General features: G+C 36.9%; 1 protein-coding gene across 8 annotated transcripts in view; it reads left to right on the top strand.

The window, feature by feature from the left end:
* The window catches only part of COG5 (component of oligomeric golgi complex 5), a gene marked incomplete at both ends in the record, with an annotated part of 279247 nt that overhangs the window by 229382 nt on the left and 28061 nt on the right, over positions 1 to 21804 (top strand). For 6 of the 8 annotated variants that reach the window (XM_080701111.1, XM_080701108.1, XM_080701109.1 and 3 more), the window contains 4 exons: positions 509 to 608; positions 8283 to 8393; positions 11246 to 11308; positions 18363 to 18466. In XM_080701111.1, coding sequence (XP_080557237.1) covers positions 509 to 608; positions 8283 to 8393; positions 11246 to 11308; positions 18363 to 18466 — 378 coding nt within the window. The remainder of the gene's footprint in view (positions 1 to 508; positions 609 to 8282; positions 8394 to 11245; positions 11309 to 18362; positions 18467 to 21804) is intronic. The other 2 variants (XM_080701105.1, XM_080701107.1) reach the window with 2 other exon arrangements.

Genomic DNA, 21804 nt, shown 5'->3' on the forward strand with positions numbered 1-21804 from the left:
ATAGCCATTATGTTTTTGATCTATTTAAAAGTCACTCTATACAAAATGACATGAATTGGCATAATTTCTGTAGAAACTGAGTATCTTTATGTATCATGTGTAATTTATATTTTTAGCCCATGTCCCTCCAAGGTCATCATTTCCATTCAGGAGCTGTCATTTCCTTGCAGATGTCTGTGATATGCAGTGCTTCTAATTGCACTGATCAGTATTTGCAAGAGGGCTACTTTAAAAATCTGTACACAATTTACTCTCTTAATCACAGACTGGATCCACACATGTTCTGATTTTTATTAATGAGAAAGTGGTCATTAACAAAGCCATCTGAAAGTACTTTTTTCCTAATGCTGAATTTAGGGGGGTGGTATGAAACAATGCAACCAATTCTTGGAAACAGCAAAATCTATAAAAAGAATCCACCACACTGTTTATTGGGATTAGGCTTATATGTTGCTCTTTACTTTGTTGATGAACTATTTTGCTAATATTAAGATCTGTTTTTCTCTAGTGAACTAAATGTAGCTGCCGTTGATGCAAACCTCACATTAGCTGTGTCAAAAAATGTAGCAAAGACCATCCAGCTATATGGTGTAAAATCGGAGCAGCTTGTAAGTGGTATCCCTTATTTGTACACAAATGATTTTGTTTAAAAGTACTAATTACACAATATTTTACTAATCATAACTAATAGTATAATAAAGAAGTAATCTCTTTTTCCTGAATTGTTCCAGTTGTTTGTGTAATCATTTTAGGCTAGTTTGTTGACTAAAGTAATTGAACTAATTTGCATGAGTTGATCTATGATGGTAACTGTATTATAAACCTTCCTACTTTTAGTTGCAGTGAAGGCCAAATGATGTTTGCTATAATGTGCTATTTTCCATTCAGTTCTTCTTCTTGTCTTAACAAATAATTTAGAGCCATCTTTTTTAAACTTTGTTTATTAAAAACCAGCTATAGCCGGGCGTGGTGGCACACGCTTGTAATCCCTGCGCTTGGGAAGCTGAGACAGGAGGATCGCATGGGTTCGAAGCCAGCCTCAGCTTCTTAGTGAGGCTTTCAGCAACTTAGTGAGACCTTGTTTCCAAATAAAATATACTAAAGGTCTGGGAGTATAGCCCAGAGGTAGAAAGCCTCTGGGTTCTACCCCCAGTACCATCAAAAAAAGAGGGGGAAAAAAAATAGCTATACAGAAACATGGAAGCTCTTCATAGGCAATTAGATGACTAATTTTTCTAACATTGTTTATAGATGCTTTATTATAATGTTCATTACTTTAAAAATATGATTCATTGCTATAAATAAAATCCAATATTATAAAGTTTAGAATAGTTACTGAAAATATCAGGAAAAAAATTCTTATGAGGTAGCCCAGCCAGAGGATAAACATTAAAAGAAAGAGTCAACATTTATAAAAAATATTTTGGGGATGGGATGGAGGTCAGACAATAACAATATTAATATGTTTCTTCAGTTAATATAATGGCAGAAGACTTTGAAAAAATAAAAACATATCAACTAACATACTTAAATTAATACTGTTGGTTGCTCTGTGTCCCTGAATTACTCAGGTCTATTTAACCTACAATATGGAAGGTCAAAAGAAAGTCTTTTTTTTTTCATTTCTTTAGTAGAGTTCTTCCCCACCCAATACTTTTATTTTTTAATTTTTATTTTACTGTATTAGGAAAGCCCAAGCATTAAATAAGAATAAAGTATCATATATTTTCTTTTTATATCACATTATTGAGCTGGGCATGGTAGCACATGTGTGTAATTCCAGTACTTAAGAGGCTGAGATAGGAGGACCCCAGCTTTGAATATAGCCTCAGCAACCCAGTGAGACTCTTTCAAACAAAATGAAAAGGACTGGGTTGTAGCTAGAAGGTAGAGTCCCCATAGGTTCAATCCCCAGTACCACACACACACAAAAACAACTGTGTGTGAATGTCTATGTGTGTGTGTGTGTGTCTTGGTTAATATTATCACTGCTGTAATCCAAAAACAACTGACTGCACAGCGTAGAGGAAGGAAAATTTATTTGCTCACAGTGTTTGGAGATTTTTAGGGTTGTCTGTGTCAGGCCAGGTCTTTGGAGCTCAGGGCAGGGCCTGGTGGGGAAAAGCAGAGAGAGAGCAAGGCTCTACTTTTACATCACTGAGGCACGAAGCAAGAAAGAACCTTATATAATCCCCAAGGTCACACTCCCAGGGACGACTCCTAGGCACGCAATCCCTGCCTCCTTCATGGCTGTCTACTCTCCATGAGGTCTTCAGGGACAGTATAAATTCAAACTGTGTGTGTGAGTGTGTGTGTGTGTGTGTACTAACAACTTTAGTAATATTTTAGTGTTAGTATTTATTTCACTCTTTTATGTTTTTAAATTTGTTGTATTTTCTTGTTTGATCTTTTCATGTTCTTTTTAAACTAACTAGCTAATTAATTAATTTGCTGTGTGTATATGTACTGGGGATCTAACCCAGGGGTTCTGTACCTCTGTGCTGCATTCCTAGCTATTTTTTTTATTATTTATCCTACGAGATGGTCTTGCTAAGTTCCATGGCTGGTCTTGAACTTGCAGTCCTCCTGCCTCAGTCTCTCTGGAGTACCTGGAATTACAGTCATGCACCGTCATGACTGTACTTGGCTCATCTTTTCATATTCTTATTCTTTCAGAATAGTTTTACTAAGAACACTTAGAGGAAAATAGCCTAATGCTAAGTTTTTAGTTGAAGAAAGTGAGAAAATAGACTTTTAAGTAGAATACCTATTCTGTGTAAATGGAAACGTTGACTTGAGATTTGGGATGAAAGTTAAATTTTAAATAGGGGATTCTTTTTATAGATGAAAAAAATTAAGCCTTAAATCCACAGGTTGAAAAGTGACAGCAATCAGAGCATTAATGGAATGTTTAAGTAGTGAGACAAAGGAAAGCTAGAAAGTTAAAGACAAGTATGCTTTCAGAGAAGGTAACTGGAAAATGCAACCAAAGTGTAGGATGAGCAGCTTTCTCAAGCCTGACAAGTTTCTTGGATTACAAAGTTTCTTGGAATCCAAGTTTCTTGGATTCCAAAAAATTCTTATACACTTAAATTATAACTAATATATACCAGGACTTATATTAATAATAATCAGGAATTCTTTTTGTCATTACACATGTATTTTTTTCATGAAGCTTTTCTATTATTAGTCATCAGATGTATGTGTCAGACAAACACAAATCTATGTGGACAAGTACTTAAATCTTTGTGTTAGTGTGTGTGTTTGTGACTCTGAAGCTATACGAAATAATCCATTTTGAAGGGTAGGGCAGTCATTATTAAGCCCTTGTAGTGAGTCAGATTTTGTGTAAAGCCCTTTGCATGTATTGCTTCATATATTTCACAGCAATTTCATATTTGTGATGTTAATACTTACATTGCTTAGAGAGATTCACCAACCCTGTTGTTGTTAAATGGAAGTTGTGATGTCTGTCACTATAAAATGTGGGAAGTAAGACAGAAAATGAGTAGGATGGTCCATAAATACTGCTGAAAGTAGGATGCCGTTGAGCAAGTGTTGCAGCTAGCATCCTAATCCAGACAGGTCACTAAACTCTAATGTTCTTCTGTTTATGACTTTCATCTTGTATACACACATAATATCTTTTTTCATTTAAGAAAAGCGAGAGTGTGCTATGCATATTCTGTTGTGATTCGCTCATTCACTTTATAATATGACATAGAGATCTGCATCTACTATTTTACTACGTGAATAATACATATTACTGTTATGGTCAGCTAAAGAGTTACTCCTAAAGAACTCAAGGTTGATATAGTTAAGTAATAAGGGTTGTAATCTCATTAAAATGGACTTATCTTGGTGGAAAGCTAGGCTAGTGGGATGTGACTAGAGAAAGTGAGTACCTGGGGGTTTGGATTTAGGGACTGTGCTTGTGTCTTGGAACCCTTTTGCTTTCTTGCTCTGTGGCTTCCAGTCTCCGTGATATGAGAATGAAGCCTTGCACTCTCCCTTTCTCTGGTTCCCACTGCTATGCCTTGAGATCCAAGGTCCCCAGCCTCATGTGGACTGAACCCACAAATCTCCACAGAAACTATGAATAAATAAATCTTCTTTCTTCTAAGTTACCTGGTCAGCTCTTTGGATTATAGCAGCAAGAATACTAAGACAGTTATTCATGCCATAGTTTTCATTCTATGCTCTTACTATATAAATGATAATTTTAAAATTTATTTTTGAAATAGGATTTAGCATTGAATTTTCATATACAAGTTCTAAGCAATAGGACACATCCTCAAGTATAAGAACTTGAGAATGTCTCATGAATGTCAGCTTTCTAAGTACTCCTTTGTAAAAATGAGATCAAGGTTTCTTAGACTCTCTTCATTTAAAAATTCTTACTCATTTGCTTTAACAGCAATTGTGAAGTTATAATCAATTTACTAAATGGATCTTGATGTGGTTGTCCATGCCTGTAACCCCAGTATTTGGGAAGGTAAAAAAGGAAAATCACAGCTTCCAGGCCAGCCTCAAACCTAACAAGATCCTATTTCAAAATAAAAACTAAAATAGGGCTGGGGTTGTATCTCAGAAAGAGAACGCCCCTGGATTTAATCCTTAGTATGAAAAAAAAAATTGCTGAATAGAATTTTGTATTCAAAAGATATAACACACACACACCTCAAGGTAGGTGTGTGTGTGTGTGTGTGTGTGTGTGTGTGTGTGTGTGTGTGTGAATATATCACAGTATTTATGACTGAATTAAACATTTATTGGTGATATATTGGTTATTTAGTAGTTAGACATTTGACTTGCATAAGAAAATGTCACTAGACTTTATAGAAAGTTTAAAACAGTGTTTTCCTTATCCTTTGTGTATTAAAAGAAATAAAATGTCAATATATAAAGGAATTATGGCATAGTTATTTATTTCTAATACTGGAGATATAGCTTAAGGCCTTCTACTTTGGGGCTATAACCCTAACTCTGTTTTATTTTTTTATTTGGAAATAGGGTCTTACTAAGTTGCTAATGGCCTCACCAAGTTGCTTGAGGGTGGCTTCGAACCTATGATCCTCCTGTCTCAGCCTCGCAAATTCTGGGATACAAGCATGCAACACCATACCTGGCTATTATGGCACCTTTATAGTTTATGGGACTATAAGCCTTTGTGATAACAAAATTATGGGAAATATACTAACAAGTATTGCTTTTTTCTTTTATTTATTTATTTATTTGTTTGTTTGTTTTGGTGATACTGGGGTTCCCAGAAGCCCTTCTACCTCCGGGCTACACTTCCAGACCTATTTTTTATATTTTTATTTGGAAACACAGTCTCTTAAGCCAGCGCTGCTGGCTTCAAACCCACGTGATCTTCCTGTCTCCGCCTCCCAAACGCAGGGACAAGTGTGCGCTACCACACCTGGCACAAGTATTTCTTTTAAAAAGTAAATTATTAATGCCGAGCGTGGTGGCGCACGCTTGTAATGCCTGCACTTGGGAGGTTGGCTTTCTTGCTTTCTCCACTCTCCCCTTCCCCCTCAAAAACTTTGTCTTTAGAGAGTTGAATTGCGTTGAGCTGGTACTCTGCAGGTCCAGAGCCTAGAACAACAACTGTAACACATACACACATATGGAAAGAGTTTCTCGGATGGGAATCAAAACCTTTCTTCCCTCTCTTGGAAAATCTCTTTTAGTATTTTTCAGTACCTTAGGATATGAATTATTAGTCTAGATTAGTGAACCACAGGGAATTGTAAAATGTTATGATATATAAGTTTTTTCTTGAAAATGCTCCAGGAGATTTCAAAGAGGCATTTGATTCCCCCTCTCAAAATAAATGAAAAAAATCTGAGAAATTCCCCAAATATATAGAAATTAGATAATATACCTAAATGACTCATGAATCAAAGAGAATTTTTTAAAAATAACTTTATTGAGATAGACTTTGCATACCCTACAGTTCACTCATTTGGAAAAAAAAATGTTTTGTGGCAAAATGCACATAACTTAAAATTCACCACCTAGCTTGATGAGGTGGTGCACAGGACTCATAGGACTCATAGGAGGTGGTAGCTAGGACTCATAGGAGTCCTAGCTACTTAGGAAGCTGAGGCAGGTGAATCACTTGAGCTCAAAAGTTCAAGGCCAGCCTGTGAAGGATAGTGAGACCGTCATCTCAAAAACAAGACTGTCTCAACTGTTTTTAGGTGTGCAGTTGAATAGATTTCAGTAGAACTGTTTTCTTGTGAAATGATGAAGCAGATTTACAGTGTACTGTTTATCAACCTGAGTTCAGTGAGAACAGAACACAACTGTACATGTGCAGCACATTCTATAAACTGAACTTATTTCATACTGAGGTAGCTTAAGAGTCATTGCAAGCCATCCCTCCAAGGTTCAGAAAGTTGCCCAGGGAAGATGGTGTTTCAATTACATGTACTCCACTTGTACCACAGATGAGGGACTCTTGGGTTGCATACGTCAGGATCATTTGGAAATAGAGAATTTATAAGAAAATATTTTAACTAAATAAAAATGAAAATACAACATACCAGCATTGATAGGATACAGTTAACTCAGTGAAGTTCAGAGCATTAACTTCTTATATTGAGAGGAAAAAGGTCTCAAGTCAATAATCTTAATATTCTACCTGAATAAACAAAAAGAAGACTGGGCTGGGAACATAGCCCAGTTTGGTCATTGTAATGGCTCCACAGAGGGCATGACCATGGAGGGAATAGGTGAGCTCAAGAGGAGAATGAGATCACTAGAGAAGGAAGGAATAGAGAAGTGGAGTGGAAGCCAGGGTACTGGAGAATCATCTTTTTGCATATTGAATTAATCAAGAATTATTACAAAAATTAGTTAGCAAAGAGCAAACATGGTAGCTAGATCTTGGACTTAGAACATGACTTGACTGCAGATTGGTAACTATCTATGTCCTTGAGCCAAGTCAAAATAAATTGGAGTTATTTAACCTGGTATCAAAAGAACTTAACATTGACTTAATAATCACCTTGGATTGCAATTTAAAGGATTATCTCTTTTTGAAAATTACAGTTGTTAATTTTTAAATTCTTTTTTATTACAGTTGGGAATTGAAAATTAAAGACTGAATTTAATTTTGAAATTTTATGTATGTATTTACCAAAGGAAATTAGCCAAAAGGAAGTATTTCTTTGTATCATAGCTTATTTGGCTTGTTATAACACTGAAATGACATTCTTAGTTTCAACTCTCCTAAAAAGCCAATTTTTCATATGTTTGAAATATGTATCCACATTCATAAAGTGAGTTATATCATGTTTCCTATGTCCTAGCTGAATTTAATAATACCTCTAGATTGGAGTAAAATCTGATAAATATGAAAATGGTTTTTTTTTTCTTGAACCCTAACTGTGACAGATAAAGATTAACATAATAAAGCATTCCATGTACTTCTCCTGAAACTTATCTATAAAAAATAAAAAAGGTCAGGAATAGAAAGCTTTTTTTTTTTTTTTTTTTTTTTTTTTTGGTGGTGGTACTGGGGTTCCTGGAAGCCCTTCTACCTACGGGCTACACTCCCAGACCTATTTCATATTTTTGAAACAGGGTCTCTTACGCCAGCGCAGCTGGCTTCGAACCTGCACAATCCTCCTGTCTCCGCCTCCCAAGCACGGGGATTACAAGCGTGCGCCACCACGCCCAGCCAATTGAAAGCTTTTGATATCACTTCTACTCAACTTTATATACTATAATCTTAGGCAACTTCCTGATTATTTATTTTAAAAAGCCTACAAAAACCAAGAGTAATACCCTCTTTTCACCACCCATTTCATTGCTATTTAGGGATGGTTGTCAAAATACCTAAGATTTAGGTTGTTTTTTTTTCTCTCCCTCCTTCCTTTCCTTTTTTGATGGTTTATTTCTGAGTTTTTTAATAGGTAAAAAAAAAAAAAAAAAACCTCTATGGGCAATTGCCAGAAGGTATTCCTTAGGGTTACTATGCTAATGAATCAAAACAATGGGACACACTGGGCATTGGGTCACACTTGCCTCAGGGGCCCAGCAGCCATGAGGTATGAAAGGAGATGATCTTCCTATGTAAGACTAATTGGGCTGCCAACTCCAAGGTGTCATTTCTACAAAGATTTCTTGTACCTAAAGTCTAAACCTTTAACTTGACCTGAATCTTTACAATTAACATTCTCTTTGTCAGGGGAGCATGAACTTCTCCCTAGTTAGAAAAAAACTACACACTGTTGTTTTGATAACTTCTTTCTGTGTTATTCTTACAGCTCTCTACACAAGGAGATGCCAGTCAGGTGATTGGGCCTCTAACTGAAGGACAGAAAAGAAACGTGGCAGTAGTAAATTCACTGTATAAGTTGCATCAATCAGTAACAAAGGTAACTATATTTTTATTTTAATTAGGTCACTTGACTTAATGCCAGGCTCTTCTTTGTTCTTACCTCAAATTTAGACAACTTAAAAATATTTAGTTTTTTTGCAAAAAATACTGTGAAAATGTCATGAATGAATAATAAACTGAGGAATAACCTTTTTTTAAAGTAGTCTTTGATCCTGGTCTTAATTTTTCATGTGCTTTTTGTCTGTATATTGGATTTAAAACATCTGAAATAGTTATCAAGTTAATTGAATTTATTGAACAGATTATTTAAGGGTGAATGGTACATGTTTCATACTTACTGCAAATCATGATTTGATATCGTGTAGCTGGTAGTAAGTTATAGCAAAGCTAGTGACAGAATAAGACCTGGTAAGTCCTTTAGCATGTCACAAAGTTTTATTGTAGATAAAACGCTATTAAAAACAGTGAATTTTTAGTCAGGCGTGGTGGTGCACGCTTGTGATCCCAGCATTTGGGAGGCTGAGACAGGAGGATCACAGATACTCAGACACCCTCAGCTACTTAGCGAGGCCCGCTGCAACTCAGTGAGACCCTGTTTCAAAATAAAGAATAAAAAATAGGCCTGGGGGTGTAGTTTGGGAATAGAACCAGCACCACAAAAAAATTAAAAAAAAAACCTGAACTTTTATAATATCATCACTGATGACTACTTGTAAGTAGACAGTATACCCTTTTTTTTTTTTTTTTGCTACTTTTCTACAAAGCATTTAAAAGAAATAGATAAGCCTTAACTTGTTTGCCTCACTTGTTAGTCATCTCTCAGTAGCTATGGGGGAGATTGGTTTTAGGAACTCCCTATCTTCCATGGATACCAGAATCCACCGATGCTCAAATCCTGTATATAAAATGGCATAGTACCTGCAGATAACCTATTTACACCTTCCCATATATATTAAATCATATAGACTATAACACATAATACAATGTCAAAGCTATATAAATATTTATACTGTATAGTTTGAGGAATAACAAAGCCTGCCAATATTCAGAGTAGATGCAATTTTTTCCAATTTTTTTTTACCTGTGGTTACTTGAATCCATGAATGTAGAAGCCATAGGTATGGAGTGGCAACTCTATTATGATTAAGATGAACTATATTCCTCATTGCTAGAAAAGCAACATTTTCAACTTCATCTGTGACTTTTGTGTAGCTTGTGTTTAATTTTTTTCTGTAAAACTTTTGTTTGTGTGTGTGTGTGTGGTACTGGGATTGTAACCCAGGGGCATTCTACCTCAGAGCTATACCCCAGCCCTATTTTTATTCTTTATTTTGAAACAGGATCTCACTGAGTTGCAAAGGACCTCACTAAGTATCTGAGGCTGTCTGCTAACTGTGATCCTCCTGGCTCAGCCTCCCAAATGCTGGGATTACAAGTGTATGCCACCACCCCTGGCTTGTACATATTCTTTTAAATCTTTAGAAAGACAAATATTTAGAAGACCTAAAGGAAGCTACAGGTTAGGTGATATTCTTAAAAATTTGACCTGTAACATGCCTGTAATCCCAGCTACGTGGGAGGCTGAGGCAGGAAGATCAAAGGTTCAAGGACTGCCTGGGCAACTTAGTGGTACCCTATCTAAAAATAAAATTTAATAAGGGCTGGAGGTATAGAGTGTACTGGTAGAGTCCTTGCTTAGCATGTATGTGTGAGGCCTTGTGTTCAATCCTGTTACCCTCCTCCAAAAAATTTTGACCCATTAGTTTGAGCTTTAATATACTACATTTTATTTTAGAATGGTTGTATGTAATCAATATTAATTTATTTAAAAATTTAAAAATTATTTTATCAGTTAAAGGTTTCTAAAACTATATATTTACATACTAAACAACTGTTTTTTTACTTATTTATTTTGTGGGGGGGGTACTGGAGGTGAACCCAGGGCCTTTCTACCCTCAGGCTTCACTCACAGACATATTTTATTTTTTATTTGGAAATAGGGTCTCACTAAGTTGCCAAGGGCCTCACTAAAAAGCTGAGGCTGGCTTCAAACCTACGTGATCCTCCTGTCTCAGTCTCTCAAGTGCTGGGATTACAAGTATGCACCACCATGCCTGGCACACAACTGTATTTTTAAAAGGTTGGTAACAGGTAAATATCAGAGAAATCAAACTATTAAAATATTTAATGATGTATATTCCATTTCCTTAATTATTACTCTATAACAGCATATACAATGTAAGACTGTTCTATTTAGCCTGATTTAAATGTCTACACTGATATTTTATATTGATTTATAAAGGTAGAAATACCTGACATTTGTATTTTAAGGACTCAGTGAATTAAGAGTCAGCCTAAATGAAGTGGTTATTTTAAAAGAAATAATATAGCTTTATTCTGACCTTTTCAAGTTAAAACTTTATAATTAAAACCTAGCTAAAGTGAACAAAGGAAAGCTAGCTCCTAGTATTCTTGCTGTTCTAATTGTTTGAAGTATGTGTATGCTTTTATACATAAAGTATTTTTCAGCTGAGCTTTCAAAGTAGTGATAATATTTTAATACAGCTTTTGGAAATTGCTCTGTTATGTTATGATCAGAATTGTATTTACCTGGGGATGATGGGAGGGGCAAAGAGGGAAATTCTCTAATGTACATGATGTACATTCACAAATGTATCAGAGTTGATCACTAAGCCACACATGAGAAGGAAGGTGCAGGAAGGGGGTCGGGGTGAGTGGGGAGGGGCTAAATGAGTGATGTGTGCATGTATGCCTCTGCCGTCTTGTACTCCATTAAGATGTATGACTACAATGCACCAATAAAATAAATAAATATATAAATAAATAAAGACTTAAGCAAACTGTAGCTGGATTAAAATCTCATTCTAGGTGGTTTCCAGTCAGAATTCATTCCCACCTGCAGCTGAACAAACTATAATATCAGCCTTAAAGGTAAATCAGTCTAATTTATTCTTTGACTCTATTCATCAAAGTAGTTTTAGAATTGTTTGACTGAGTATGAGATGTTATATTTTCCAAGTAATTCAGAACCCTTTCTGTATATACATATATACCAAAAGTAGCATGTTGATAATTATCCTAAAAAGAGAGGATATATGTGTGTTTGTATTTTCTAGAATTTAAAAATAGATCATTTTGATATCTACAGATTGTGTCCTGCTTATGATATTGTATACACAGAAACAAGATTATACAAGTATTTACTGTATCTTAGGGTAGACATTATCCCAGTAAAGCCATTGTGATTTTGTCCCATAGAGGATATTTTCAATATCTGGAGTCATTTGGGGTCATCGTGACTAGGGGTAGAGTGCATGCATAAAATGGTACAGTATAATAAATATAAACTATTAGATTGGAATTAGATCGTTAAGGGCGAGTTAAAAGGAAGAGTGGAAGATGAAGGTCTACAAATCATCCTCAAGGAGAGATACTTTTAGGGAGTAGAAAGGATACAAAGAAAGAATAGACTAGGAAAATTGGGGGAGTCTGTAATCACAAGTCTTAAAGGTCAAGGGAATTCCTGAGGCCAAATATTGTCCATGAGTTTATATGGTTGGGGATTAATGGGGCAGAAAAATATAAGAACATTAAATACATATATGAGTGGATTTGACTCATTAAGGGTAAGTAAAGGAGACATTTTGCTTCCCTCAGCATAGTAGACATACCCTTGGATGACTTTTTCTGTATCCTTTTCTTTTCCACAGTGTGTTCATCTCCTTGTGATTAAATATTATGAAAACTACCCGGGCATCATGGCGCATGCCTATAATCCCAGTACTTGAGAGGCTGTGACAGGAGAATCACAGGTTTACAGCCAGCCACAGCTGCTAATAGCAAGGTCCTTTGAAACTTAGTGAGACTCTGTTTCAAAACAAAACAACAAAAAAAAAAATGATAACAGAACTGGGCTAGGGGTGTATGTAGCTCAGAGGCAGAATTCCCCTGGGCTTAATTCTTAGTACAAAAAAATTTTTTATAAGCTGCCATAATGAAATAATTTTTGCAAGAGTTGTCAGGTTTATTGATGACCATAAGGATGGATTCATGTGACAGACCTAAAGGTTTTTAAATTCTTGGTTTTAAGCAGGGAAGATAGTCTTCTTTCCTGTAGTTCTACTCCCCCCTCCATCTTCTAGCAGTAGCTATCAAACACTTTTTAATTATCACCCAAAATAAGAAGTACTCTGTAACCCCATACATAATTCATAAGCATTTATAAATATATACACATAGATAATTATATAGAGTATATGCCTCTCTGCATATATCTAATTGACATAGAAGTTTCATAAAGTAGTACTTATCTTTATTTTGTGTGATACACTCTAATATTCTTACACTGACCTATGACCTTTTGAAACATTTTGTAGTGACCCAGACCATTGGTCTTTCATGGGGGGATGGAGGGAGGCTAATGGTTACAACTTATAGTTTGAAGCAGTCTATTCTGTAGGTTGAGACAGAGTGCCTTCTTGCTTTGTTTCATAAAAATCTCCTGGATAAGTTTAAATAGAAATTCTTTGGAGACCATAATTCAACTTAGATTGAATCCTTGAAATCTGTATTTTTCACATACAACAAAGATGATTCTTCATTTTAGTCATTTTGGGCTGGGAGCCAGATCCAGGATAGTAAAAGCGCCCTGATCTTTGGCTATGTCCCTTGCTCTGAGGCTGCCCAGAGGCCAGTGCCAACTGTAGTAGGGTGCTGAGGTTGCTGGGGTTTGGCTAATTTTGCCCTTGAGAACTGAATGAAACAAGAGTATCACTCAGTACAGCACCCTTAGGTGCAGTGGCTCTGCCAGATAGAGGCTTAATTGTTTGTGTTAACAGACTCAGGGAAACTGCTTCAATTTGATTTTTATTTAAGTCTTATAAAATCCAATATGACTTATTAAGTAAAAAAATTTTCTGACTTAAAGCAAAAGAAATGGAACCTTAAATTTCATAAAATTGTAGAAAACTTATTAAATCACTTTAGGGACAGAATGTTATGATGCATGAATAACTGTATCCTAAGAACAATAAATCTGTATGCTTTTACTATTTTATAGAGAAGACATTAAACATACTATTTTACATATTAAAAATAAATGTTTTTAAAAAAAACTGTTTCTGTCAGAATGGGATGTCCTTGCTCCCATCCCAGTTCCCCAACCCAACCACTTCCAACAGTAGCCAACTCCACCTGACTTTAGTCTTGAGAGACCAGTGTTTTTTAGCCACCAGGGACTACCTAAAATAGCAGAAAAGAAATTGAATAATAAGATTAAAACTAAAATATGTATGTATACATGTTTGTATAGGCATAACTAGTCTTTTCTTCACTTTGTTGAGATTTTATCCGAAATTCATTGTTACTTCCTACTAGAGGTTCCCCATCATAATCAACATGTCATGTGCAATGTCATTTATAATTGAGTATACATTTAGAGTCATTTTATTGTAACTGCCATGGCTCTAAGTGGCATTTGAACACCATGGCCCAGTAATTCGGATCCATTTTTTCCCCCCGGCTTGTTTTGTGCAGATAGTGATTGTATTGCTAAATTTGTATATGGCAATGCTTCATCTCTCCCTTATTGTGTGGGTTTGATATTCTATATGAGGAAATATTCCAGATTGCTGAAGCTCCAATATTTTTGTAATCTTGGCTATTTTAGGTAAATCTTTTTAAAAATGTATAACAGACTCCCCTGCTTTGTAAAGTACATGTGAAACATAATCTCCTTTCTCCATTTCCTTTGCGAGTTGTTTCTTTCTTCCAATCCTTGATCAGAAGGCCGTCCCCATGATGCTCTCTTCTTCTCTTCCTGTGATTTATTCCTATGTGGAAAACCAGCTATACGTTTTTCTGTGTGAACCACCATATGATATGCTAATTGGCATTTTCTTTCTTTTTATCTTTTTGCCCATTTTATGTCCTGTTTTATTAGCCATGACTTCTAGTCCAGTGTTGGATAAAACTGAGAGCAAGCCTTGTTGATTGGTCCCATTTTGGTTCTTTTTCACATTTTCAATCACTCTGCTGCCATTTTCTATTATTTTACTCACTGTAAGCATATTTTTCATGACCTCACTACGTGTGTGTGTGTGTGTGTGTGCGCGCGCGCGCGCGCGCGTGCGTCACTGAGAATGGAACCCAGGGACATTCTACCTCCAAGCTACACCTCAGCCCTATTTTTTATTCTTTATTTTGAAACAAGGTCTCACTGAGTTGCAACGGGCCTCACTAAGTAGCCGAGGCTGTCTGCAAACCATGATCCTCCTACCTCAGCCTCCCAAATGCTGGGATTACAAGCGTGTGCCACCACACCCAACCCCAGTTCTTTCTTTTCTTTTCTTTTCTCGGTGGTACTGGGAATTGAACCCAGGGACATTCTACCTCTGAGCTGTGCACATCTTTATCCCTTTTTATTTTTGTTTTGAAACAGGTTCTTGCTAGGTTGCTGAGATTCTCACTACGTGGCTAAGGCTGCCCTTAAAGAGATCATCCTGTCTCAGCCTTCCAAGTACTAGATTTTAGGCATGTGTCACCATGCCCAGCTTCACTGAAGTTCGTGGCTGGTAATTCTAGAGTCTGGGTCATTCCAGAGTTGGCATTTATTAATTGTCTTTTCCATTGAGAATTGGTAGTAACATTTCCTAGCTTTTTGTATATGTAGTAAATTTTATTATATCCTCAAAACTGAACATTGTTATGTAGATGCAGAAGTTTTTGCACAGTGTTGATGACTTTGCATTAGCAGGCAATTAACTTGATTATGCTCAAATTGCGCAGTGTCATGCCAACAGCTGGCTAGAGCTCAGATCTCAGTTCACTCTTTTAAATCTTAGTTGTACGCCACATTTACTTTGTTCTTATCACGCGTGGTTGATGAGTCAGCTGAAGACAAGGGCTGAGTTTAAACACAGAATTAGGTTCAATCCCCAGTACCAAAAACAACAACAACAAAGACAAGTATTAGGCATTCTTCTTCTTTGGATTTTTTCCTTTGCAAGGTTCCCCTCTCACTCTCCTGCAGCTCTAATTGAGCTAACCATGGGGTGCCCCTACTCCACAGGGTGTAACCACTTGGCCCTGCCCTCCCACCGTAGAGCAAAGCCACAAAACATGAAAACTCTCCTCTGCTTGCCCTAGATTTCCACACCTCTCTACATCTACCTGGATGTTCTTATCTCCAAAGCCTGCCATTAGGTTTTCATTTTGTTTTGAATATTTTTTACTTCATGTTAAAAAGATCTGTAGTTAGATATTCCTTCATAACATAAATAGAAAGATCTACTTTTTCTTGAAATTTTTCTCATCTGCTTATTTCTTACCATACTTGAAGTCTCTTTCAACATAAGAACAGTGGCATACCAAAAGCTTCCAGAAGTCACATGCATAAACAATCAGCTCTTCTACTTGCTCTGTTATGGCTTTGGGCAGTCTCCTTAGCTTGACTCTTGTTTTGATATCTGTAAGTTATTTTAGATTCCTCATCTATGAATTCCAGATTTTAATAACTCTTTGAGGAAAGGAATAATTCAATTCTAAGTGAAATTATTATATGTGAAACACAAATTATGGTGCCTTGCACATAATACATACCCAATAAATGTTACTCTCTTAAATCCGTCAAGGGCTCCTCTTCCTCTGCACAACCTTAAAATGGCATTTGGCCTTTATCCTTACAACATTCTCTGGGATCTCATTGACTCTGTTGGCTTCCTTTCCTATTTTAAAAGCCAGTTACTATGGAGTCTAGTTAAAATGTCTTAAGAAGTGCAAATTTAAATATCTCAGCTGGGCATGGTGGCACATACCTGTACTCCTCGTACTTAGGAGGCTGAGACAGGAGGATCACAGGTTTGCAGCCAGCCTCACCAATTTAGTGAGACCCCTGTTTCAAAATAAAAAAATGAAATAGAGATAAGGTAGCTCAGAGGTAGAACCCTCCTAGGTTCAATTTCCAGTACCATAAAAATGAATGAATGAATGAAATTTCAATGCCCGGTAGCCTAGTGGATTTCCCATAGACACTTCATATTTATGTTCCCAACTGAACTCTTTATCTTTTTTTCTCTGCATTCCCTAAACCTCTGCTGCTTTGGCATTAATACATTCAGTTAATGATACCACTAAATCAAAGAAAGAATTGTATACCTGAAATCTTTTTACTCCATATGTCCTGCATCTAATTACCAAGTCCTGCTGTCTCCTTATCTGTTCTTACCACCTCTCATTTGGGGCATTCGTTTTGCATTTGTTCTAGGAGGGTACTGTGGCCTCACAGTTGATCTCTTGTTTTGGGTGTGATTTTTTAGGTTACTGTCCAGTATGATTTTTTTTAATTGAAATTTTTAATCCCATTTTTTCATTGCTTACAACTCACCGTTGTTTTCCCAGGTCTTCCTATAAATCCTCAGCAGCCTACACAGAATCCCCCTCTGGCTGTCCTCTCTTTCGCAGGGGCTGGCACTGCTAGTCTCTATGCCTGGGCTGCTTTGCAGTTCTACAAATGGATCAGCTCCCCCTGGACTCCTGGGCTTTTAACAGATGCACTGCCCGCTCTACCCTTCTTCACCTGGCTCTTACCTATTTGACCTTTGAAATTCAATTCAAGTAACAACTTTCATTTTTTACAACTTGTCAGCCTAATAAGCTGGAATTCCCTCCATGATCTGATAGTACTCTGTTCGAGTGTTTACATCACTGGAACCTTTTCTCTCTGGTCACTAGACTGCAGGGTCCTCGAGGGCAGACTGCATCCACACAGGCACTTCTGTATGTAGCCTATTTATTCTCCCCAGAAGCTATGGATGACACTTAGAAACTTAATAAATAAAGATCCTATTTGACCTTTTCTCATTGATTTCAACCATTTGTGTGAGCCAGAGCCATCTGTCTTCATTATGTGTAATCATCATGTATATTTATATACTTACATTTTTTATCTTAAATGTTTACTGAAACTAGTCAATACACTCAAACAAAGAACCATAACCAAGGCCTAGGGCTTCACATTAACTAAGCAATGATTATGCCTTGCTGTGAAACAGTTTTTCTTCTCCCTCAATTATCCGGATATTATAGGCAAGGTTGATCTTTGTCAGGAGGTCTGCAGCACCTCTGTCCTCTACCACTAGATGCTAGTAACACATTTCTCCTCTCTTATTGGTTATGACAACCAAAAATGTTTCCAAACTTTGCTAAATGTTGCCTGGGGAGTGAAACTGCTTATAGTTGAGAATTGCTGCTATAAAACTCAACAGAAGCCTAATTTGTGAAACGCCTAACTATTCTGTTCTGTGAGGATCACCAGTATATTTATTCTGTTCACTCTGATTAAAAGCATATGATAGTGGTCCAATGTGTGTGTGTGTGTGTGTGTGTGTGTGTGTGTGTGTGTGTGTGTGTGTGTAGCACTGGGGTTTCTGGAAACCCTTTTACCTCTGGGCTACACTCCCAGACCTATTTTTATACTTTTTTATTTGGAAACAGGGTCTCTTAAGCCAGCGCGGCTGGCTTTGAACCTGCGCAATCCTCCTGTCTCCGCCTCCCAAGCGCAGGGGTTACAAGCGTGCGCCACCACACCCGGTGACAGTGTTCCAATTTTCAAAGACTTACTTTTGTTAATTCTTTAGATAATTTCAAGAAACAAGATGTGTCTGTTTGCTTTTGTCAACAGACAAGACTGCTTCTCCTTCTCTCCTGTGTTCCTTTCTCCACGGGCCCACTAACTACTAAAGCACTTGAAAAAATGAGAGGAGTGGGGGAGGTTAAATTCATTTGCACCATGTTCCACATATTCGGGCTTTAAAAATCATTACTAACAGTAGTTAGGGAGAGAAGCAGACTTCTGTTGAGTTAAAGTATGTATTGTCTGAATTTGATAGAAAATGAAAATGGTTATTCAAAATGTTTCTTACATCTCAGATTTTTTTGTGTGTTGGTCTCTCTGATTTTTCCCTCTCCATTTTTCTCCCCTTGTCAGACAATCCATACTCTGATGGAAAATGCCGTGCAGCCCTTGCTGACTTCGGTGGGGGATGCTATTGAGGCCATAATCATAACCATGCATCAGGAAGATTTTTCTGGGTAAGACTTTATTGCCTTTGTTTCTCCCCTGGCCCCACTCCTACTCCCTCAGCCCTCTGCCAGCTAGGCCTCCTTTCTCTTGTGATAGCACTGGCTTCTAGTCTCTTGCATTATCCATTGCAAGTGCTGTTAACAGATTAAACATTATCTGTTCTTGTTTTTGTCATCTCTTTCCTCATATTGAAACACAGAACGAGTTTATGGGACTCAGATCTTCGGGATTCTGTGGTTTGTGCGCTCTGTTTTTTAGTCGTTGGTCTTGCTTCTGACAGATACTCTCTAGTTCAGCTCTTCGTTACCTCCTGGCACAGCCTTGGTGTCTTGTGTAAAAAGCCATGGTATTTATTTGCATCCCGCTCTGGCTGTGAGGGCAAGCTCTTGCCCAGCCCCTCAAAGATTGATTTTCCTTCCTGGAAGTTTCTAGTCACATTGCATGTGAAATGACTCATGTTTGATTAGTTTTGAGTCGGGGGTGGGGGAGTAGACAGTAAGAGCAGGATCTTGGGTCCTTGAAATGACGGATGGGCAGCGCTGAGGAGAGGGGGTATGTTTATAGAGACCGGTCACATGAAGATGAACACCTGCCACTTCTCATTTATGCGTGTATTTAATCTTGTGCCTCCAACTTGTACATCCAGGTTCTCATTGTGAAGACCTTTAATTTTCTATGGCACTCGCTCCTACACCTTATCAGTTGAGAACCTCTTACCTAGGGCTTTGGAATAATTGGGAATATTGAGTGCTAGCTATAACGAAACAAGTTTGTATTCTAGTTAATTGAAATCAAGTGTCTGTTCCATAATTAGACTTGCTAATATCTTAAATTTTTCTCCAAAGTGTCATTTTACTTATATTGACATATGCTTATAGAACTTGTTTTTTGTTTGTTTGTTTGTTTGTTTGTTTGTTGTACTGGGGATTGAACTCAGGAGCATTCTGCCTCTGAGCCATACCCCCATCCATATTATATTCTTTATTTTGAACCACTAAGTTGCAGAGGGCCTCATTAAGTTGCTGAAGCTGGCTGTGAATCTGCAATCCTCCTGTCTCAGCCTCACAAATACTGGGATTACAAGTGTGTACCACCATGCATGGCTTGGAACTTATTGTTTTTTCTACTGCTTAAGGAAACTGCAACTGACTAGATTAGATCAGAATTCTCATGACAGTCCTCCAGGGTAGTACCAAGATTATACTATGCTTTTTATAAAGCATAAGAAGATATGAAAGACTAACCATATGTTGCCTAAATATGAGACTCATCTCACCTTTAAAGGCACACATGAACGGAAAGCAAAGGAATGGAAAAGATAATTTCATGCAAATGGAAACAAGAGAGCATGAGTAGCTAAACTTACATCGAACAAAATAGACTTTAGGTAAAAAAAATTTTAAAAGAAGATAATATTATCACTGTAAAGGAGTAACTCATCAATTAATGTAATCTTTTTTTTTTTTTCCGGTACCAGGGATGGAACCCAGGGGCATTGTACCTCCAAACTCACTCCCAACCCTGTTATTTAGTCTTTTTTTTTATTTTTGAAACGGTCTAAGTTTTTAAGGGCTTCGCTTAGTAGCTGAGGCTGTCCACGAACCGCGATCCTCTGGTCCCTGCCTCCTGAATGCTGGGATTACAAGTGTGTGCCACCATGACTGGCAATTAATGTAATCTTAAATACATACATACATACATATATACACATACATATTTATACACATATGCATATATACATACATACATACATACATACATACATGCATGCATACATACAAATTCAGTATCAGTGGACCTAAATGTATAAAAATAATCCAAGGGGTCTGAAGTGAGAGAAAAATTATAATAAAGTAATAGTAGGGGATTTTAGTACCCCAACTTCAATACCACAGAGAGAAAATTTGGAAACAGAAACCTTGGATTTGAACTGTACTTTAGACCAAGTGGACCTAACAGACATATACATTCTACCCAATACTAAGAAATGTATACTCTTCTCTAGCATGGAACCATTTACCTGAATAGATCCTGTGTTTGACAAAGCAAATCTGAACAAATTTAATATTATAGTAATATCAGTAATCAAACTAGAAATCAGTGATAACAGAAATCTTAACATATTCACAAGAAAATAATCCCATTTGCAATGACTACAAAAAATAAAATATATTGAAATGAATTTAACCAAGGATTTAAAAGATCTATACACTGAAAACTGTAGAACATCAATGAAACAAATTGAAGAAGATGCAATAAATGGGAAGATAGTCTATGTCATAGGTTGGAAGAATTAATTTTGTTAAAATGCCAATGCTACCCCAAATAATAAAAAACAAAAACCCTAAATAGCCGTGGCAGTCATTAGCAAAGAGCACAAAGTTGGGGGCATTGTACTTCTGATTTCAAACTATATTTCAAAGCTATTAGAACAAAATGCCAAACCCCACATAAGGACCACCAAGATTTGCCAACAGCTCCCCTCTACTTGAGCAGCACTGCACCCTGTGATCTTAAGCAGAAATGTCCCACCATACATCTCTCAACCAGCTTGCCATTATTAGGTCAGCCATTCTTACATCTGGACAGAATCCCTTCCTGCTGGGACAAAAGCCTAGTTTCTTTATTTTTTCCGCTTCTGGGTATGAAGGACCTCTGGCTAGCTTCCTATTTGTAATAACCATTGCTATATTTGAAGATCATAAAGTTTACCTCCTTCTCTTGGTCTAAAATTCTTACTAATACCTGTTTTTCATCGTTAGTCTATCACCAGTTTCCCTTTGTCATTCTCAGAATATGGAAACACTTAACTTGATTTTTGAAAAAAATTGTGTAGCCAGTAATCTCATCTATTAGCCAGTATCACGTGATTTCTATTTTGGTATGATTCTTTTTATTTCATATTATTTTAATATATTCTTTAAAAGGCAGTTATAAGCATTTATCAGCTATAAATAGTGTATCATGGAGCATCAGCTGGCATCATCTGTTGATCCAAATTAAAGCTTTTCCAAACCTCATCATCTGGAGAAAGAAATTGCATACCATGTGTATTGTTACATAACCAGTTCCACAGTCAGAATTCTGCTATTGGACTGATCTGATTAAATAACACAAGAGCAGAGATATTGTTGCCAAGAATTTGTTTGGAGAGGGCAACATTTTCTGCCATTGCAAAGTATAAAATGCTATTTCTGGATCCATTATTGATGCATTCACTTGACCAGGCAAAACAGAAGAGTGGACGGAGAGTCCTGAGGCTGGGGGGACCTTGAGAGGCCAGATAGTGAGATGGTTCTTTTTCATTCTTAACAATCTTTTAGATAAATGGCTTCTAAAATTCCTT

Source organism: Muscardinus avellanarius, assembly GCF_963383645.1.
Source record: "Muscardinus avellanarius genome assembly, chromosome: 9".
NCBI lineage: Eukaryota > Metazoa > Chordata > Mammalia > Rodentia > Gliridae > Muscardinus > Muscardinus avellanarius.